Here is a 22564-nt window from a genome sequence, read left to right as displayed (position 1 = left end):
TGTCGTAAGTTTCATGCCTATGGGTGGGCATTTTCCATGGCAGCTGTGATTAATATCTGAGAGCCGGTGTTGCTAGGAGATGTACCGTCAACCTCCTTTGCATTACTGACCGGAGCATGTCATACTATATAGCCTATGAATGTTGATTAGAGTGTCACTTTTTTCAACTACTGATAGGTATTTTAAGAGCGTCCTCTGCTGGACCACAAGGCAAACTATTTCAAATGGTCTGTTGCGCTTATAGAAGTGGAAAACGGGTCATTACAGTTCAAACATTTTAATTTTTTCCCTTAAAAGGCCTATAATGTTCAATGATTCAAACTAACTTTTTGTTCATGTCATTTAAACACCTGCTGAGTTATTGGCTATAAAATGGAGTACCTCTAGCTAGCATTAGCTGTCACTTTTTCATGGGTCAAATTGTGGTTTATGGCAAATGACCAAACAGTCAAACTCGTAGCAATGAGTAGTCCTCATATACTATGTGTTGTGATTCGAATCACAACACAAAGTGTTAAAATCACAGTTGGGACTAAGTATCTGCTAAGAACATCTTTGATACGAAGTGCACAATAAACTAGTTTTGCAATGTCTTTTTGTAGCTATTTCTTTAATTGTTGGTAGCCAAATAAAATGTGAACAAAATATCTTTTATTCCTGGTGTGTCAAACTCTTCAACAGAATAATGTAAAGTGTATGGCCTTGCAAGTGATTATGGCTACATGAACGTCCAACCCTGACTTCTGAAAAATTACTTTCCCATGTAACTATACTGCATTTTTTAAATTCCGTTTCAAATGGAAATGTATTTTCTTTCAACACGTCCTTGAACTAGTGACAAGCATGCATTGTGAAACGGTTTGCTGCAACATGTGGTTAATGTTGGGAATTTAACTACTTTGTTAGGTCTGGGAAAAGTTCATGGTTTGTGTTAAAATAAGTATGTTTGTTAAGTAACAAACATACTTGGTTAAATAACTCAATGTTGACTTTTGGTTTCACATGGGAGACAAACAACTCTCATGGATGAAAGTCCTGTGTTTGTTTGACCCATCCATCCACTCGCGGACTCTACGCAGACTTTGATTAGAAATGTATTTGTGATACATCAAGTACAAACATAATGCATAACAAAATAAGTTTCCCTCGAAACATAATTGAGAATGCAGTTTAATTGTATGGGAAGGTCATATTTAGGAGACAGGGCTGGAATGTGTGATTTACTGTTAAAGATCAAAGACAACAAATGATAAGTTACATAAGAGTTACCTAGAGGTTGAGCAGTGACCTAGTAAAAAGTAATGGTAGATGGTCACTGGGACTGACTTATGCTGCCTTTGTGTGCCATCAAACGTTTAGACTTGTTTTGTGTCCCCTGAATGTATCTATTGTGCTGCCCAGCATCCATATTTCCACAAAGCTCCCCACCAGAAGCCTTAATTTACACTCTGTCTTCTTCTTTGGAAGGAACGGAGCACAACCTACATTCCAAAGTCTCTTAAAAGCGAATTGGTCGACCTCACTCATATATTGATAAACTTTTGTTCACCCACTCTGACCCCTGAAGAGTACATCATCAATAAAAAGGTCAATCTTCTGCTACTTTGCTACAGAAATCTGCCTGCAAAAGAATGACAAACCACTAACCTTTGTATTTATCTTCTACTGATCATTACAAATAAAACTATGGATAAGCTAAGATAAGCCAAAATGCAATTGTAATGAAACAACCTTCATCGTTCACTTCTGCATATGATAAGCAAATGCTTTTATCAATACAAAAAAGCATTGATAAAAGGGTTAAAAAAGGTAAGGTACTCGACATCGTGCACTACTTATTATCAACAGTGTTGTAGGAGGCATTTGATGATGCTTCAGCCAAAAGGGAAACCTAGAGTAAAACCTGCTTCACTATCAAATGAAAGAGGGGGTGGATACAATAGCTGAAATACAACAGAAGCATATTGCAATAAATCACATCTATGTGATGCTTCTAATCCCCATTTCTGGTGAGACTGTCAAAAACATGCTGATTCAAGTCTATAATAACTTTTGAGGCCATTGCTTGGGATGTATTGGACTGCATTATATGTATGTTGCTGTTAAAGTTGTTCACTCTTTGCATATTAAGCCATTTCCTAAATTTACATTCAAGTCACTTCAGTTAAACTGGCAATAGTTTTTCCATCAAACCCGGTCCGTCCTTTCATTTGTTTATGTCAGATCATCCATCAATTGTATTACCTCCTGTGACTCAAGTTTGAGGAATCTTGGGGAAATATTGGACTTCACCACTTCAATATTAAAAATGTCAAAACTTGAGGGAATTATGCATCTCATCGCTGTTATCGGTGCACCCCTAATTAAAAGTCATAATAGTCATTTTCTTGTTCTATAGACAAAATAGTCCAGGTATTAATAAGAGTTGCTTAATGGTTTGGTTGTGTGACTTTAGAGCAGGGAAAAATCAGAGAATAATGCATGGAATTCTGCACTGTTGTTTACATGTATCCGTGGCACCTTCACCTACTCAGAGATAGTCCTAGTGTGATGTGTGTGCTGTGTTCTTTTATCTGAGTTTGCTGTTGTCATATCTGTCCTCAAAGTGTCTCGTGCAAGTGTCAACTTTTGTTCATCCCTTTTCTTAAAAGGTAAAGATATGAAATTCAAAGCATGCAATTCCTTTTTTTTCTATTACACAAAGGTTCACGCTTTCACAATGTCAAGCAAAACCAATTAACCCAAACCTACACCAGTAGAATGGGGTACACAAATGACACATTGAGAAAAGGGGATTAAAATGTTCACTGTGTACATAATTGCTCTGCTAGGCAAAATGTCAATGCTCTTCTCAATTCCAACAGACAAAATCTGGAATTGCTTTGCTGTACAATGAGGAGACCAACAATACCTATGATGTCTGCCTAAAATTGATCAAAGAAGTATTAACCATACAGAAGCTGGATGTGGTTTGCACAAGTGGAAGTGAATCCCAAGTAAATGTAAGTGCACCCGAGGGCTCCAGACTTGCATTGTAATTCATGCCGCATAACTTCAGAATAATGTTTCAATGTTCACAATATCCTATTGCCAATAAAAAACTCCCACTTTCTAAAGCACAGAACTGTTGTACTGCGAAGACAGGCGACTGGCGGTCTGGGCTTAAGCATCAAAGTAAGCAGATATGTTTTGATTATGAAGGGACTAAAGTGGAAATGAAAAAGGCTTTGGGTTGCAGAGATGACTGTCTGTCTGTCTGAGAAAGCAGTTTTGGCAGCAAATTTCACCACCACTCAACAACGTTGATCCTCATCTTTCTCCCCTGCTTTTCAGGGAGGTGCGGAACACAACGTGCCTGTGGTTATTTCTAAAATTTTCAAAGATCAAGTAGGTAAGAACGTGTTTTATTTTTCAATACTGCAATGTGAATTTGGCAATGGTTTTCAGTGCAGTGTGAAATGTCATTAATCATGTTGATTATGGAAATTTCAGAAGAGTGATGAAATTGGTCCAGTTTGGAAGGGAGAGGAATAATTCAAATTTAGCATTTAATTTAACATTCTTTTTTTCCAAAGTGATATCAATCTCAAAATTGGGAAAATTTGTGAGAGAAGGGAGTAGTCAAAAATGAAAGCAGCAGAGCCTACTTATCCCATAATGCAATTAAGAAGCATCTTCCATTAGAACCTCCATGCCTGAAAAATGCTTTTTCAACCCCAGTTTGTAACACAGACTGTCATAAATGTGTAGTCTCGTCCCTGATGACATCATCAGGGTTATTTCCTCAGACTTTGGAAAACTCCCTCCAGAGCTACAGAAGATGTTGTACAACTGCACAGACTGAGCAGTACTCCTCATGACGAGTAAACTAAACTTCATGTGTAAAATCTGTGCCACTTCATGCTCCTTTTTAATATGGAGCTGAAGTCAGGCGCTGTTTAGCCTAGCTTAGCATAAAGACTGGAAACCTGGGGCAACATTTAGCCTGGCTCTCAAAAATATACCATACCTCTAACACTGACTCCGTTACTTGATTTGTCTTTGTTCAACTCACCGTTTTCAAGGAGGTAACATAAAAGAAAAACACTGAGAGGAAGTAAACAGTCGCCAGATTATAAGAGTAAGGCACCAATGCTGTTAGCTAGATGGAGGAGAAAATACTTGAATCATGTTTGTCAGTTAAATTGTAAGAACTGATGACATCTCACTATCCTGTTAGGATGCAATATCAGCATCGTGTGAGTGAATCATTCCCCTGTAATTCTTCGTTATTTGCCCACATCCCTCTTAATACGGATACGGAGAGAATCATGTCTTCATATCCCCGGGGACGTTAAGAGCCCCTTTCACAGAGCTTTACAAATCTTTTCACAACAGAGCTTTCATTGTTTCCTCCCGTGCCACTGCAAATGACTTTATATCCTGATTAGTTTCAAATTTCATGCTTTCATGTGTTCTTTCTCTGAGCTGTAAGATGTTGCCAGAGATTAGCCAGACAGAGACACTGATTGCTATTTCCACCACATTACCATGTATGAAATGAGCAATTATTTTGTAATGTTTTCATTAACCTCTGACACTTGACAACTGATGCCTGCAGCCGATCAGACGGGGAAGCTATTCGTCGGGGACGCTGTGTTGCAGGTTGGTACATGAGTTTGTGACTTATTTGCTTCGAGGTTGATTTGGGTCACTGCCAAGAGTGGCAACTTGTTGCGTCTTAATTTCAACCATCTTCTGTTTTAACGTAGTGTAATTTCATTTAGAAAATGGGAAGATGGAGGGTATTTTTAACGTTAGAACTGTGTGATTTTAATCAAATACGTCTTTTAATGTCTCTATTCCTTGTTTGAAGAGATAATATTGTGCTCAAATATATTCTTCTTGAATCATGACACACCCTTTCAATTAAACTAAACGGATACCTCATTGTCAGATTCTGTGGTAGATTAATCGTAAGGTCACCAACAAATAATAGCTTCTGTTCATCAGAATCATGATCAAAACCCAAAAGTGTCTGGTATTTGGTAATGATATTCATTTAATCTTTAAAAAAGTTAATTTGAATCTGTCTGGCAGGTTTATTGGGTGTGCTGTTTATCTAGAATATTAAGTAGATTTATTGGACAGCCAAGCAATATTAACACTCATATTAGAAGTTCTTCTGAATGATGTTATGAATTGAATTGCAATTGCTTCCACCTTTGGATCACCACAGTTTCAAATTTATTTGCAATGACTTTCAATTGTCACACAGCAGAATATTGCATCTATTTGCATACTATAAGCCATGGCAGGAGAGGCAGCAAAGCGGGTGGGTTTAGAAATGTATTTCAATATGAAATGATATCAGTGTACAGCTGCTATAGCCCACAGCCATACAGATTATGAGACAGTGGGCTCCTAGACAAAGACATGTAAAAGTCTCTGTGGTCTAGTCGTTTTGTGTCTGTTTGTTGTCTGGTTGTTTTGCATCTCTGTGTTTTTTTTTTTTTTTTTTGCGTCTCTGGTGTAGTCGATTTGAATCTCTTCATGGTAGGGCCGGGCAATATATCGATATTATATCGATATATTGTGATATGAGACTAGATATCATCTTAGATTTTGGATATTGTAATATCGTGATATGACAAGTGTTGTCTTTTACTGGTTTTAAAGGTTGCATTACAGTAAAGTGATGTCATTTTCTGAACTTACCAGACCGTTCTAGCTCTTCTATTATTTGCCTTTACCAACTTAGTCATTATATCCACATTATTGATGATTATTTATCAAAACTCTCATTGTGTAAATATTTTGTGAAAGCACCAATAGTCAACACTACAACATCGTTGCGATATCGAGGTATTTGGTTAAAAATATTGTGATATTTGATTTTCTCCATATCGCCCAGCCCTACTTCATGGTCATTTTGTGTCTTTGTGGTCATTTTGTGTGTCATTGTGGTGTGCTCGTTTTGTGTTTCTTTGTGGACGATGTGCTTCTCTTTGAGGTCATTTTGTGTGTCGGTGTGTTTGTTTTGCGTCTCTTTTGGTATGTTACTTTGCGTCTCTGTGTGGTTGTTTTGTGCCTCTTCATGGTCATTTTGTGTGTCTGGTGTGGTTATTTTGTGTCTCTTTTCGATCGATTTGCGTCTCTGTGGTTATTTTGTGTGCAGTTGTTTTGCTTCTCTTTCTGCGTTGTTTGTGTCGTTTTGTGTGGACCCCAGTAGGCCCATTCAGTAGGGGTGTAATGGTCTCAGAAGTCAGCTCAGTTCATGCCCCAGTTTAGGAGTCATTGTTTGCTGTGAGTTTGGTGCAGCGGAAAAAAATGCTCTGTTTCTTTTCATTTATTTTGACGGACAGTAGTGCAAGTGTCAAAGACAGACAAAAGCCTCTTGCTGGGGACTGACGTAACATATTACCAACTTGCAACTTTGGTAAACTATTTTCATTATAAAAATAAGGAACATTTTAAAATGCCTGTATTTCACTGTACAAACACTGAACAAATGCTTTCCCAAAAGGCAATATGTCACAATAGGTTATACAACTGAAAAGCATGTCTTAGGCTATGAAATTGAAAACACAAAACATGGGTTGCTTTTTCCCTGTCCCAGTGATTGGCACATTTGGGTGATGCGTTTCCATTCCCATACCCCACAACCATGGAGCAACACACACACACCGTCCTAATCTTTCCGTACCGTGACAGTTTGGCGCCAATACAGGAAACGTTGCAGCCCTATCATTCAGTAATCCATCCATGATACTAACAAGCCAACTACCTTTTACCTTTTGACTCTGGTGGGGGGGCTACCAGGGGTTGCCAATCATATTCTACCCCTGGTCACCCATCTGGCTGAAATGAGCATAGAGTTGCTAAATTTCACACTTTCTCCACTATAAAATTACTTATTTGCTTTTCCACTCTCTGTTGGTTTCTTTAGGTCAATGGCATAAATGTAGAGCCTTGTACTCATGAGGAAGTTGTAAGTATATTTGTGATTAACTGTTGTAAAAACCCAATACTCTGCTCCATCCATCGATTGCTATTCCATCCTCCCAGGTTTAACACCAAATCCCAGTGGCTATCAACAACACAGAGGTGCGCCTTAACAATCGGAGTTGTCATCTTGGCAGGAGGCTGTTTTCCTTTTCGCTTACCAAGTGACAAATAGAGTAGAGTAGATTGGTATTAAAAGCTGCACAGGAATTGAGGATGCTACTATTTGGCATTAAGCTTCTAACTTCTAACCCACACAAACACACACACACACAATCAGCACACACTCTTCCCATGTCTGTTGCCTCGGTCTCCTCATGCAGCCCCAAACAGCTGTTCACTATATCACTATATTCACCTCCAGAGCATCAAAAGACATAATGAGCAGTTTCTCTTCAGAACAAAATCCAGAGCTTTTAATGGCAGCCTGTCACACTTGCAGCTAAGTGTAGTAAGCTAAAGTAGGGCTACCACACAATGTTAGGAGAGGATAGTAAGGGATCTGATGGCAGATGTGCATTTAGGGTATGTAGAAGTGACCTTGCATGTTAGATGTGACAGTCAAGTGTCTCCTTTGCTCTTTTTTATTTTCTCGCTTTTCCAAGATGCACCGAAGACAGAAGTAATATATGAATTCTGTAAACCTAACCATGCTTGAAAGCCTCTTTGAAACTTGGACTCGACATGTTTGAGGACGCATTTTCTGTCACTTACACATCAGATAATTAGACATTCAGAGCATAATTACTTTGTGGTGTGAGCTGTCACTTTGCTGCCGCCTGTCAGAAGAGAAACGCGGACCTTCAATTCCGCCTTTGATGATTTAAGTGAAGCAACTTCTGTCAGGCTTTAACTTCTGACTACATACTCTTTACTCATCTTCTGTTATAGTTGTGTACAGCTTGACATGAATGTGGCATGTTTCATTTATAAGATTACATTTTATCTTGCTGTGTCACTCACAATCGTTCTCACTCTCTTGCTATCTATCTCAATCGCTATCTCTCTTTCCCTCATGCTCTCCTGTCAGGTTCACCTCTTGCGCACTGCAGGAGATGAGGTCACCATCACTGTTCGCTACCTGCGAGAAGTTCCATCATTTCTAAAACTGCCTCTAGGTAAGAGTCCTGTGGTTTGGATGCCATGCAATCTCACAATAAACTTCATTTCACTGAGCATTTTTAGCAATAAGGGAACACATTTATGGGAGATTGTCTTTTTGCGCGCCTTGGCGCTTTAAAACAGTTCAATAGATGAGCATTTATTTCAAGATAATAAATTGTTATGCTCAGTGGCCTGAGGCAAGCAGTAATGTTAGAAACACCCAGAGCTGCAATCCCCCTGCTCCTGTATTTACCTCCAGCAGCTTGAAGAGATGAAATGACACTGTAGACTGTAAAAAATAATGGACGGAGCTGCCGGGCCTGAAATGTGAAGCCAATGCGCAGTGCCTGCATTCTGTCTATTTTTCAAATGTTCAAAACGTATATATATTTGATTTTACAGGAATAGTTTAAAATTTGCTTTCTTTCTAAGCGGTGTCTGTATGCTAAATATGAAGCTACTGCTAGTAGACGGTTAGCATGGCTTACTCTAAAGTCTGAAAGTGGTGGAATCAGCTAGCCTGGCTGTCCAATGTAACACAATACGCCTAGTCTGGCACATAACTCTTGCATCTTGTCATTTTTACACTTCAGTTTTATGGACGGATTAAACAAAACTGATATAATGTGTTAGTGAGCTTTTAGGTGCTGATAGGTGGATTTTTAACTTTTGGACAGAGCTTGGCTAGCTCCCTTCTTAAAATCGGTATGCTAAGCTAACCAAACCCTGGCTCCAGCTTCATTTCAAACAGAAGATATGAGAATGTTTCCTCATTCTTCTCATCTTACTCTCAGCAAGAAAGCGAATAAGTGTATTTCAATAAAAAAAAAATCCTTTTAAACTCTTTTAAACCAGTAGTTACATATCCAAGACAAATGTGATAAGGTGCATCATGGATCATAGACACTTTACATCTGGGGCTTCATCTGTTCAGTCGTGTGTTACACACAAACGTGCAGCTAAACCACCAATAATTTTCTAATCTTATGAATTAGCTATATGCACAAAGTGAATGAACATGTAATTCAATCTCCACCTGCAACCATAATGGTCATTTTGTATAATTTACTGTACCTAATTATGAAGAGCCCACAGATGTAGAAAAATAATACTAATATATGTACCTGAATATTTAAAGCTGATTTTCATAAACCACCACAATCTTACAAATTCAAACAGACAACTGTGAGAAATCCAGCCTTCATATCTTGTGGTTAACATTCATAGGAAGGCATCAGTGCAGAGACGCTCAGGTTTTGCTGTAGGGTGTTTGGCCAGTGAGTGATGTTTTATTGCCTGAGAACTCAAAGGTTCTAAGCCGCTCTTTGTTTCACCATGGCACAAATGACAAGCTGGAGATGGCCAGGAGCAGTCTGCAACACTTTACAGAGTACGACCAAATCAGAAAGAAGGTCCTCTAATGCCAAGCTAATATCATATCAAAGAGTAGCATTGGTCTCTTTCGGATGCTATCCGTGAGATTAACTGTATGGCTTAAAGACAGGGCAACCAAATAAAGTCAATATCAAAACCTAACACTATGTGTTTGAGATCTAGGTCTGAGATCTCTTGACTTATTTTCTTTGTTTCTGAAGGAAGGAAATAATAATAAAAACACAGCAGGAAGTTGGACTGAATGTTTAAACGTGACTCTTCAAAAGCCTTGTTGTAAAGAACATGAATCATTCTCCTTTCTGTCTCAGGTTCTCCTGGGCCGTCCACTCACAGCCGAGTATCCTCTCCGTTGTTTGACAGTGGCTTACATTTAAATGGGAACGGAAACAACACGGTAAGAGAGATCCATTTGGTATTGCATGTATAATGTTTGAAAGTAGCCCCTTCACTCTGCAGTGTGTTTTGTCAGCATGGAGATTTCAATGTGTGTATGCAGTATGACTGCTAAATATTTACTTCAACATAACATTAAGAGTCCATTAAGACTGTCTGAGCCATTCATGTTATCATTTATGTGCACATTACAAGACAACACTCAAACTGATCTGAGTACCTTACATGTGGTTTCGAAGGCTCAGGGGAAAGAGCCGCTATCTCAAGCTGGCTCTTCCATCTAAGAATGGTTAGCAGCTGTACACGACGCATACATCATAGTAATCTAAATTCCAATAGAAATGGTTAATCTGCATCTGGACCTGGATCTATATCACACATAGTAATAGACAATTATAACCTTTATTTATTCAGGGAGGTCCATTGAGAGCAAGCTCTCTTTTCCAATGACGCCCAGATTACAGCACAAATTAAAAGCTAAACGATCTAAAAAATTACAATACAAATAAATAGGATCATAAAAATAATCTGATCATAAAAAAATACCCAAATTACAATATGTAAAAGAGTAAATAAAAAAAATCACGAGACAATCACGAGATAAATGTGCCTGATTATTCTCATTCCAGTGCAATCTTTAATGAGGAAATAATGACATCATCATATAATGAAAACCCTCATGCTCATTAGACCCCTTGCTAAAGTAAAGGAGGGCGAAGTGATGCTGGGATTTCATGTGAGGGTCACAAAAGTCAGAAGAGTCACACACGCCAAGACATTGTGTCATGTCATAGCTGGAGGTGTAATTGATAACATTAAATATGACTGCACTCCGTTTAGGTGAGCTACTTCCAGGGTCCTTGTGTTGTAGATGCCGGCTCACTGGAACACTTGATGGAACAAAGCCATCGTTAACAAAATTAGTTTCACCTATGCTTTTCCTGCAAGTCAAAATGTCAAATGAAAAAGGTCTGTCAATCAGAGGCTGTAAAGTGGTCTTAATTAGGGTTGGGTACCGTTTGGATTTTTACGATTCCGATGCCGAACCGGTACTTTTAAAACGATTACTACGATTCCTAACCGATTCCTAAACAGATTCTTGAAAAACTGAAAAATGACATTATGACTTTTATGGAGTTTTTTTTATTTTTATTGAAAATTATTTAAATGTAACAATATATTAACATTTTAAAGTACTTAAATAAATAATAAGTAAACCTAAGTCACCTAACACACAACTACAATAATTTAACAAATAACAGTTACACTATTAACAAGTAACAACAAAATAAATGTTGAGTTGGTATGCCAACCAGCTTCAAACTTTAGCAGTTCTTTTGCAGAAAAATGACCATATTTGCCTTCTCTGGCAAGATACCACACCTCTCCACCTCTCTCTCAGATGGTGTCCAAGAGGCCTGTACACACAGGTATGAGTTTGAAAGGGCAGACAATTTGGGGAGGCTGTCCCGCTTCCCCCACCACCAGGCTACAGGGTCGGCAGAGCAAGTGTAATATGTTTACTAGTGATCACGTGCAGTGAATGCTTAATATGCCTTTACGTCCGTTTTGGTGAACCCAGAGGGAAAATATGGCATTTTAAAAGTAGCCTACATTTACGATAGCTAGCTAACAGTAGAGTACAGAGAAAGTGTGATATTTTTACGTCTGTTTCGCAGCGTGTACAAAAAGTTGTCTATCAGTAGTGATTGTAGAGTTCATGTCGGAGAATAGCGCGGACACGCGCTTCACACCGCGAGCAGGCACGTGCGCCACCCGGCAGAAAAGGGAGAAAGAAAAAAAGAGTCTGCTGCTGTCCGGAGCGACAGAGGGAAAATATTTCAGTCGGAACCGAAATGAGGAACCCAAATTTGCGTTCTAATCCAGTCCAAATACTACCGTTTACGTACCCAACCCTAGTCTTAATTAGGCAAAATAAGTGAAAACACACGGGCATTAATCTTGTACTTAGTAACGTGTTAGATAAGAGAAGTGCAAGAACTAACAATTTAAAATGCAGTGATACACTGCAGTTATTTTTTTCCCAGTAACATTCCAATTCCAAACCTTTTGGGGGGTGAGCTTTGCCGTTTCACCAGGAGTTGGATGGAGTTGAATTCCTCAGCGGGTTCAGTAAACTGTTACTTAACCTTGCACTGGGACTGGAGATGGACTGAGGTGGTTAGCCTCGAATTGCACCTCCCAGTAACTCCATAGTTTGATAATTTACCTGTTACGTCTTCTTAGCTTGCTAGCCAACCATTGGTAAGCCTGCATTCAGGAAATACCTGGGTTTTGTTGAGTGCTGCAGGGTGTGTGAAACCTGCGGCTTTACCATATGACAGTGTAGCTATCTTAGCAGCTCGCTTAGCCCTAGTCATCAGGGATCACTGTTGATCGTCAGTTAGTACCTCTGCTGCAGTGCTTAATTTGTAAAGTGGGAGGTCCCGGAGCGCAGAGGGGGGGTGGATCCGGCGACTCAAAACGGGGGTTGGAGGTAACGGAACAAAAAAAGAAATTACACTGCCTACGTAGCTTCTCTGACTAAAAAAACCTAAACAACGCTGTGTGTACATCAGGGCAGTGTTTATTTTAATTTCAGAACATGCACTGCATGGGTACGAAATGTAGGCTAATGTCTCCACATTCTTGATCGGCGGAAACGATTTTTGCTTGTTTGGGATCCGACTGGCCAGCGTATTTGAACAAATTAAGCAAACTTTGTTGTCTTTTTGACATTTTCCCCCTGAGTGAAACTAACCGCAATCTCAACCAGCACAAGCGCATGTGTCACTTGAAGTGCCTCCCCTCCCTCCGTCCCTCTCCCCCCTCTGTCTTACCCTGAAAATTCACCTCAAAACGCATCGAAAATGCAAACACAAGATTTTTGTGGAACTTCAATGGGGAATAAAGACTAACAAGACAGGTAACAACATTGAACACTACACAAACAGTAATTTATTTTTTTCATTTAGGCGATTCATTTTTCTTAGTGACACAGGAGCTGCCGGATCCAATAAAAAAGGTTCCGGATCCAACGTCGGAGGTGCCGGAACATGTTCCGGCGTGTTCCGGCTCAAATTAAGCCCTGCTCTTTGGTGTTGAGTAATTAGTAAAATGTATTTTTAAATGAGAAACTTAAGTAACTGACACTTTTCTAGTAACTTGCTACGATGGACAAAGGATGTGTAGGGCCCTTTGCATTGATCTTGGCAGAAGAATCCGATAAAAACCAGCAGTTTACAATGAACCTCACTGCATTAGGGACTATATTTTACTTGGCATTGGAGGGCAGCAGGGGCAGAAATACTAATCGACTCTCATTAACTATAGGGACTTTATTATTTTTCCTAGCTCAGTAGGGCTAACCACTAGAGAGGCAGCAGCAGCACTATCGGCTTCAGTCTGAGCATCTGCCCCTCTTTGGACTGTGGCTCGTATAAATCCACTTTGACTTTGACATGTTATTAAATGTGAAGTAATCCATAATGTCCTCTACGCATGTACTACTGGCACCCATATTTTGAACAAACACCGTAATGAATTGTCTCAGCCAAACTCTCCCTCCCCTCTTGTTCTTCCACCCTCCACTGATGTCCAAATAGGTCAGAGGGTGGTATAAGTAAACTAGGGTTAGGTCTATACATTTTTCATCTACAAACTTGTACCCTGTTTTCATAGCTCTACACAAAAAACAATTTCATTAGTTGTATTGATTATTACATTTTGAATGCATTATTAATTTGCATGCCTCATGTCTACAGCCACATGATATGTGTGTCACAGTAGCAATACAGCAACAGAAATGCCTCCTGTGTAAAACCACACAACAGTCCAATGGGCAGCTGGGCTTTCTCAGATCACAAGAAAGAAGAAATGTCCAAAATCATTCATTTTGTTCTGTTATTCTGCAAAGCTTTTATTAGCTCCTTGAGCTCGCCTGATCTTAGAGTGGTGATGGCTGTGATTACAGTGTGTACTACTGGGATGATAGGTGGGAGCAGTTTCCCTGTAGTAGCAGCTGATTCCACAGAGAGGCATTTCAAACTTACCAAAGCACAGTGTGATGCAGACAACTCATCACCCGAATAAACGGGACAAATTCAGCTCTAGCTTCCAAAAACATATGATAAATGACCCGTAATGCTGCCCATCCTGGATGAATGGCCCAGGTAACACTCCTAATCACCAACTATATCTATTAGTACATAGTTACAACTGTGTTGCAAATATCAAGAGCTAGAGCTCTTCTAGCCAAACATTACATATCTTTTTCCCACCAGAATTAGCATGTATATGCAGGTTTTTTAAGCACAGGTAAACGCACTAAAAATAGGTGAAGTCTTTTCTTATTGCAAGTAAACAAGTATGCCTTTCTGCTTTTTTTTTCTGGTGTGTCCGACTAATTTGGAATGATATCGGAGCGCTGCTTGGGCAGAGACGGATGGAATTTGTGGCCGTGGTGACAGAAGTTACCAATGGCACGTCATAGCATCGCGCTGGAAATGGGCAGAAAATGAGTGTGTCCACCCCAAGCCCCTAGGAAGGGTGCCGGGCTTTAAAGCCAATTTGACATAGTGGCCAAACCAGGAAATTGCAACTACCGTCACATGATGCCATGTGGCCCAAAAAGACTTTTCCCCATAGACTTGCATAGCGAATGAAACGTCAACCCCTCTCGTTTCACTATCAGAGTTTGATCAGTTCGGTCCGATAAAATTTGAAAAGTCTAAATAAGCCGCACGGTTAAATCATTTTATCCCCATTTCAGTTAGCAAAGCGCTTAACTGAAAGTAGCGACTCGTTCCTGCGAAAGTCTCCAATGCGCCTGCTCTATGGGCCACACAATGCGAAAACAGTGCCGATCATCTGGTTAGTTTTATACATGGCAGTTGAACTTTTTGGCTTTATGCGCCGCTGAGCAACTTTCATATGAATGGACAGGGCCCCGCCTCATACCCTGTGTCCATTTCTCCTTATACATCCATGGTCCACCTGGGTGTCGTGTTTTCATCACTGCTGATCTTAGCAGATAAATAGCTGTGACTACTGTATATTCTTTCTCGGGAATGAATGCCGACTGTAACTTTTCCCATTAAAGACAAAAGCAATATGTGAGTGCTTTTAATGGCCAGTGGAAAACGGGCTATACTTATAATGATGTGTAGTAGTGGAAAAAAAATGTTAGTACCTGTAAATGTGTTTTTTTCTTTTCTTCTTAAAGCCAATATTTCACTGTTTTGAATGGTAAGGCTTGAGAAAATTGTATATTAATATGGTAATCTATAATGAAAGGAGTCGACGTAAAGACAGCATCTCTTGCTTGTCATTTCACATGAATTATTCAGAGAAAGCATGAAGGACAGCACGTGGCCACTTTAACCTTTCAAAGATAATCTAGATTTAAAGTGTTTCCATTTAAATTCCTTGCAGGAGCTGGAGGATGCAAAAATCCCTGGGACCTAGGCCTTCACATGTGTGCTTTTCTTTCAATTCCAGTATGTGCACTTGGTTTATCTGAGAAACAAAATAGACCCTGAAACATGCCTACCTATGCAAAAAAAGAAGTTATGACTCGATGTGACGTAACCGGTCAGCAGACAGCAGGGATATTTACAATTAATTCTATGGTTGAAGTTGAAGACTAGGTGGCTGACAAACACAATTAGACAGGATGTTTCCTCACCCCAGAAATAATGTTCAAGCAGTGAAAAACACAATATAGGAAGAGGTGGCCTGCAGTTAGATTTTGCTCATGTCAAGTGAGATTCCTCCCAAATAAGGATTATGTTTTTAATTGCTTGTTGTGTTTTTTTTCTTCTTCTCCCAGTACAGGAAAAGTTGTAAATTCACTTTAATGTTAAGACTATAATGACAGGAAGCCTCCAGATAAAGATTTGCAGCAAAGTAGGGCAACTCATAACTTATTTTCTTTTTCACCAAAATAAAAAAAAAAGACCTTGCATTCTATTAAGCAATTCTGCATCATATGAAATAGTCTGTAATGGAATGGGTCATTAAGCCTGAAGTTGAGCAATGGTTGGAATAGTAAATGACCTCAGACGTACGACACAAGTTCTGCACATTATGTATAGTAAAAAAGATGAACTGGGTGTACCTAATTTATTTCTTCAAGAGTTCAAGAGAACGTTTGCTTTTAATTAAACAAAAATGAAATTGACTTCAAAAGAGTCAATGACTGTAAGATCAATTACAATTACATAATGTTTCCTAACAAAATGATTAAATGTGCCTTGGAATAAAACTATACTGAAATACGGTATATAAAGTAAAATATTATACCATAGCATGTTAAATTAACTGGTGATTGAAATACTGCACTGTCCTTACAGTAAAGTCGCAGGTTTCACACACCCTGCAACACTCAACAAAACCCAGGTCTTTCCTGAATGCAGTCTTACAATTAAATTATTTTTAATTTGAAGTGGTTCCCTCTTCCTTCTGTCCTCTTTGTCTTAGCCTCTCTTCACTTTTTCCCTGAATGGCTTAAGGTCAGCAGCAATATTTTTGTGTTGCTGTCCTAAAAGGCTGAAAATAAGAAATAAATAAATAACTGAAAACAGATTTTGAACGTGCAAGTGCAGAAAAGAAAAAATTAACAAAAAATGATATTGCAGAACTAAACCCAGCAAACTCGGGGGCGGGATGAAAAACTTATAAATAGATAAATCTTTGTTCTTTTGAAAGACAACTATCCACTTAAACTTCTTAAAGCTATAGTGCGTAGTTTCTGTCGCCCCCATGAGGAATTCTAAGTAATGACAACAAAACTGTTGGCGCGTCCACATGATACAAGCCGTCCGTGTTTGCGCACCACCCCCACCCCTCCGCCACGCAGTTGCTAGTAGCCAAGGAGGACACTGAGGATTTAAAAAAACATGGACTCTTCAGAAGTGGTAATTATCCTCATTCCATTTTCTCCACGCGAAAGTCGCCGGACGACACTAGTTTCTGAACATAGTCATACTGAGAAATACAGAGAGAGTTGTGTTGAGCTGATAGTCTTAATTAGCTTTGTATCAACTCATTTGGCAATGGCTTGAATGTAACGGACGTTCATTAATATAAAAAAGTTACCCACTAAAGCTTTAAGTTGGCATATAAATCTGAAAATACAAAAAACGACGTGTATTTAATTATATTAGTTTAGGCAGAACCTGCAAAGGTGACATTTAATAGTACAGCTAACTGCAGGAAGTTTGAGTTTAAGTTGTCTCCTCTGTTTCAAATTGCTTGGCATTAAGATGCTCTATTAAACCTTACACTACTTGGTTGTAATTTAAAAATAGGTCTGTTGTTATGATAGTGAAAACATTACACTCTATTTCAACATCTGACATGCTAATGAGTAACATTAGCCTAATACTAGCTGCCACACTCACACAACTTTAAGCATCATCCTCCCCTGTAGGTGATTGAAATTCACTAAGCTTTGTCTTCAGTAGGCTCTCTCGACATTGAAAAGGCTGATAGTTTTCCTTTTCATTGCACCCAGGACCATTTACCTCCCCGATTAATTTTCATGCTGTCAAATTATTATGCTTCATTCACCTCTGAAGTATCATATTCAAGAAGTAGTGTTTGACTGATGTGAAGAACTCTGTGGCCTGAGTTCCTGTTTTCCAGTTTCCTCAGTTGAAACAGGTGCTTTGCCAGTGTTAATCCACTCTGACAGCCTGATAGTTTTCCATTTTCTGCCACCTCACCTACTTGCTGCAGCACTCCACTTGAGACATAACTAAAACATGTTGTTCTGGTTTGACATAAATGGAGCAAAGCATGATAATTTCTTCAGAAATGTAGTAATCACTGCATGGTGAGGCGCTGACAGGGGTCTGCATGCGACATGTAGTTCAGCAATGATGTGCTTCACTTTGCGAAGGTAGGCCGTTTTACTCTGCTGTTCACTGTTGACTACATTCATCCCTGAGGCTATTTTAATGCTCAGGTAATATGTTCTGCCATTTTGAATTCAGGGAAAAGCAGGTGATGCATTTAATGAAGAACACGTCTACCTGTACAGTGTGTATAATGCTACAGGGGCTGCATCAGATTGTTGCAGTTGTCTGGAGGAGTTTGGGGATTTTGTGCTGACAGATGATCTTGAGCTGCAGGAATGATTCACTGTTTGATGGCGCTAAAGCTTCACTCATTTGATCCCTAGGCTTGTAACTCATTTGATAATGTGTAATGCATCTGTTCTTCATTGAGTGTGGTGTGATTTGCATTTAAATGTGGCACTCTTCCAGCTATCAAAGCTTTTGTCAACCTACGGTGCCTTTTGAATGCTTTTTGATGCTCTGCCATCAGTACCAGAGTGATTTTTGAACCATTGTAGAGGCATCTGAAATACGCCACAATTAGGTGTTTTGGGCTGTAAAGCCACAATTCTACCAACTGTAGTAATCATGGAATTAATGATTGCGTATAAATGTTCTCTACCACACTTTTTCTAAAATGCTTAAAAGTTTTTAACCAACCACATGTGCTCTCGACAGCATTCTAGGCAACCTTACAAAAGAACTGTTCACTCGCTAGGAAGCTTTCTGCTCAGCATCATTAATAAATCTCTGTTCTGGTTTTGTACCCAGTGCTTTTAAAACGGCCGTGGATACTCCAACGAAAAGATCTAACCTCTGTCCTTGACTTAAGCAATTACAGACCAGATCTCGCCGTCATGGCCAAGCGGTTAGAAAAGGTGGTTGCTAGCCAACTCACAGCCTATCTATTCAGAAACTGTCTTCTTGATGAGTTTCAATCTGGGTTCAGATCCAAACATAGCAAATGACTTCTTAACTAACTGCCATGGATTCTGATCTTGTATCCTGCTATAACTAGATTTGACACAACTGCTCAGCTTAAGTCGCTAACAGTAAAGGCCACAAACCATGACAGAAATCTTGGTGTAGTCATGGACTCTGACCTATTTTTAACATCCACATTAAGACGGTTAAAAAATCTGTTTATTATCCCCTTAAAATATATCCCAAACTAAAGGGCTTATGTCTCAAGAGGATTTAGAAAAAGTGTGCATGCGTTTTTCTTTAGACTACTGTAACCCTGTCTTAACAGGTCTCAGATCAGACTGCTGCTGTGTCATCATATGCCACGCAAAGAATTTGCTTTAAAATTCTACTCTTGGTTTATAAAGCACTGAATGGTTTCGGGCCAAAATACATTTCTGATCTGCTGCTCCGTTATGAACTGTCCAGACCTCTCAGGTCTGGGACAGGTCTGCTTACTGTCCCCAGAGTCAAAACTAACCATAAAGAAGCAGCATTCAGTTTATATGCACCACATATCTGGAGAAAAAAACTTAAATGAGTGCTTAAGACCTCTCTTTGCCACTGACTTTTTTAAATTAAATTTTTAAACGTTTCATGTCTTGACTTCATGACTTTATTTTTTATTTACTGTTTAATCTCTTTTGATCTATTTTAGTCTTTTTTTACTTCGTTTGAATCATTTTAAAACCATGTTTGTTTCTTTTTTATATTATGTTTTTATATTGCCTTTTTGTTTCTTGTCTATCTTGTCTTAAAGCCTTTATGTCTTATGTAAAGCACTTTGAATTAATTGCCTTGTTGAAATGTGTTTTTGAAATGTCCTTTATTCTTTGTAAAGGATGTCCTCGCTGTTATACGGCCATCACCCATTATTTTGTTACAGTTATAGAAAGTCTTCAAGCCACTGAATATGAAAGCACGGAGTGGCCTATCAGACACAATATTAGCATAGTAGACTGCTAATGTAGGGATACAAGTGTTGGCCATTATAGTGATTGTGTAGTGCTGAAAAGTGCATTCTAAAGTAATTTAAAGTCTTGCTTGCCACTATGTGTATTGCCACAACCAGGAAGTATCCATAACCATGCCACATTCACACATGTATTGCTACAAGCCAGACATGTTAAGCTTCAATTTGAGTTTTTTCTAATGCTTATTACTGCCTATGAAAATCCTCCTCTTACAAAAATCCATTAAGTGTCACAGTTGAGTGGAGCAGGTAAATCTAAACGCAAGAGACTGCAGACAACAGGAACTTGAGGGCCACTCTTTATTACAGGTTTATTGCAGGCCAAGGGTAAATCCAGACAGCTAGCTAGACTATCTGTCCAATCTGAGTTTTCTGTTGCACGACTAAAACAACTGTTGAATGTACACATGTTCCACAAAAAGAAGTTTCCTTCCCGAGGCTATTTTGCAGAGGCACCATTGCGCTGTCCGGCGGTTAGCGAGCCCATGACGATTGTGATATTTTAAAGAAAATGCACGTTTTTCTCCCATCCCGGAATGCTGTATGGACAAGCCAGACCCTCCTCCACAGCGCTGTGGAGGAAGGTCTGGCAAAGCGAGAATAAGGGAACTGTGACTCAACGTCTAATGGGACGAAATGTTGTAGTGATGATATTTTATACCCAAAAAGGCCAAAGGCCAACTCAACATCACAATGTCCTGCAAAAAAACGCTTCATTCATTATTCAGCGCCATAACTCGGGAACAGAAGGGGAGACATTTGGTCCGATACTGAATTGGTGACGCTTATCTTGGGTGCCCACCTTGAAACTGTGGAGATTGTATAGATCTTCTGTGCTGGGGGTTGAAGATGTGTGTAAAGCATCCATGATTTCGCCAAAAAATACACTTAGCACCTTTTTATTAAATTGCTTTAAAGTCTTTTTAAAGTCTACATATATAGTAGGAGTCTAGAGGGACATGGATGTAAACTGCAACTCGACTGGTTGGTGGAGGCAAATAACAGCAAGGTGGTAATTCATGTATCTGTGCACAGGGAAGACTGAAAATTCATGCTTACGATCTCATCCATTGTCAGGACCGTTACCTTATCTACTAAAACTAGTATTGGATATTGGTCCTTTTTATTAACCTACTTTTTAAATAGGTATTCACATTTTCTTTAAAATATTACTTGCACTCTCGTAAAGATTGTTCTGCATTTGGATTTGAATTGCCTCAAATTACTCAGTGGCCTGATTGGTAGCTGATGAAAAGTAGAAAAAAAAGGTACTAAATACCGTATACACCAACATAAATTGTCTGCAGATAGCAGCAGCTTAAAATACAGTTGCTACAGCAGCAATACCAAAGTGTGTAGCATGTGTGTCTTCTAAACCAAGGAGAAGATCAGAACTGTTAGCGATGGATTTGAGTAACCTCTTTACTGTAGCCAGAGATGAGTTTCCTTTTTGAACCCCAATTATGAAGAGAGAAAAAATTTGACATTTACAATATTTACGGGAAAAGGTTTTTTTCAATTTAATGCAGATCTGACTAAGCACAGAGTAGAAAATGCAGTCTGGCTCTTCTCTCTGCTTCATTAACACATGACTCATAATGAGAGGAAAGAAGGGGACTTCTGTTCACATGGGGAAAAATTACAAGTGCTCAGGACTTTAACTAGACCGTAATGGTCAGAAGTGCAGGTGTTATCCTTAAAGGAATTCTCGGTGTCAAAGTACATCATTTTGATGTTTACGTACTGTACAGCTGGTTAACCAGGGTTAAGAAATGAATTATGTGTTAATGCAAATGGTGCAGAATACATCCTCAATGACCAAAAGGGGCAGAAAGCTCATTGCGTTGTTCATGTATTCCACGCAGGTTCCTTCACCCCCGTCGCCCTCTGCTAATGAACCAAAGTATGAGAAGCGCTGGCTGGATGCCGTCTCCCTGCCCTTGTTGATGGCCAGAGTCTCCAGATACAAAGCTGGCACAGATAAATTAAGGTAAGGGTAATCCAGCATGATACAATTCACCTCGAAGGTGCACAGTTCACTGAGCACAGTTGTTGGCTTAGCAAGCACTTTTCATTTAAGCGAGAGGGCGTTAATGCCAATATCTATGCACAGGCATAAACGGCTTAAAAGGTCACCGCTGCTGTGAGGCTCGGGTATAGAAGGTGTGACTGTGAAAATACTGGTCGAACTTGTAAATGCATTTGATTGTTGCGCCTGTCCTTTTATAATTGATTTCCATGTGTACAGTAGTTTCACAGTTTTCCGTTTTAGAAGCATTTTCTATTTCTAAACTGTGGGACAAAAGAAAACCGTAGAGGTGAATTGTTTTACAGAAATTACCAATGGTGCTACTAACATTTTCATAACTTCAGGATCCCATATATCTCACTCCTGTTTGTGTGTCATCATGACTGATAATAACAATTCTGTAATTAAAGTCTTCCATGAAGAGATTATCACCTTTTACAACATAAGTTTTATCATATATTTTTTATATAGTTTTTTTAAAGATAGTTTTTTGGGCATTTTAGCCTTCAGTAGACAGGACAGCTGTAGACAAGAAAGGGGGGGAAGAGATTCAGCAACCCATAGCCACTGCGTTGACGACTGAGCCTCCAACGTTATTGTGACAGTTTAGTTTTAATAATGTATTCATATTCAAAGTTAAACTGTGTTAAGTTACAATACAACTGCATTGGCAGTTTACAATAAATTTAATTTTGCATCCTTAGGCATTGTCAATTAGACCCTCCAGAAAAACGCGATTATGCGATCGCATAATTCAATGCATAATCAGCCAAAGTCCGCATATTTATGCAGGGGCCACATTTTTTCAAATACGCCGCACTTTCGACGCATAAATTGCAGATTTCCGCGCAAAATATGCGGAGCTTGCATGATTTCATAATC

The 22564-nt window shown here is 39.2% G+C and overlaps 1 protein-coding gene across 1 annotated transcript in view; it reads left to right on the top strand.

Moving 5' to 3' along the window:
* The window catches only part of sntg2 (syntrophin, gamma 2), an 80482-nt gene that overhangs the window by 18682 nt on the left and 39236 nt on the right, over positions 1–22564 (top strand). Inside the window, exons 2-9 of the mRNA XM_031288699.2 lie at positions 2865–3002; positions 3118–3174; positions 3334–3391; positions 4601–4644; positions 6929–6970; positions 8015–8102; positions 9792–9877; positions 21519–21643. Of these exons, the coding sequence (XP_031144559.1) occupies positions 2865–3002; positions 3118–3174; positions 3334–3391; positions 4601–4644; positions 6929–6970; positions 8015–8102; positions 9792–9877; positions 21519–21643 (638 nt within the window). The remainder of the gene's footprint in view (positions 1–2864; positions 3003–3117; positions 3175–3333; positions 3392–4600; positions 4645–6928; positions 6971–8014; positions 8103–9791; positions 9878–21518; positions 21644–22564) is intronic.

This window comes from Sander lucioperca, chromosome 18 (assembly GCF_008315115.2).
Source record: "Sander lucioperca isolate FBNREF2018 chromosome 18, SLUC_FBN_1.2, whole genome shotgun sequence".
Classification (NCBI taxonomy): Eukaryota; Metazoa; Chordata; class Actinopteri; order Perciformes; family Percidae; genus Sander; species Sander lucioperca.
The sequence above is the reverse complement of the archived record's forward strand: the minus strand, read 5'-3'. Positions and strand labels throughout refer to the sequence as shown.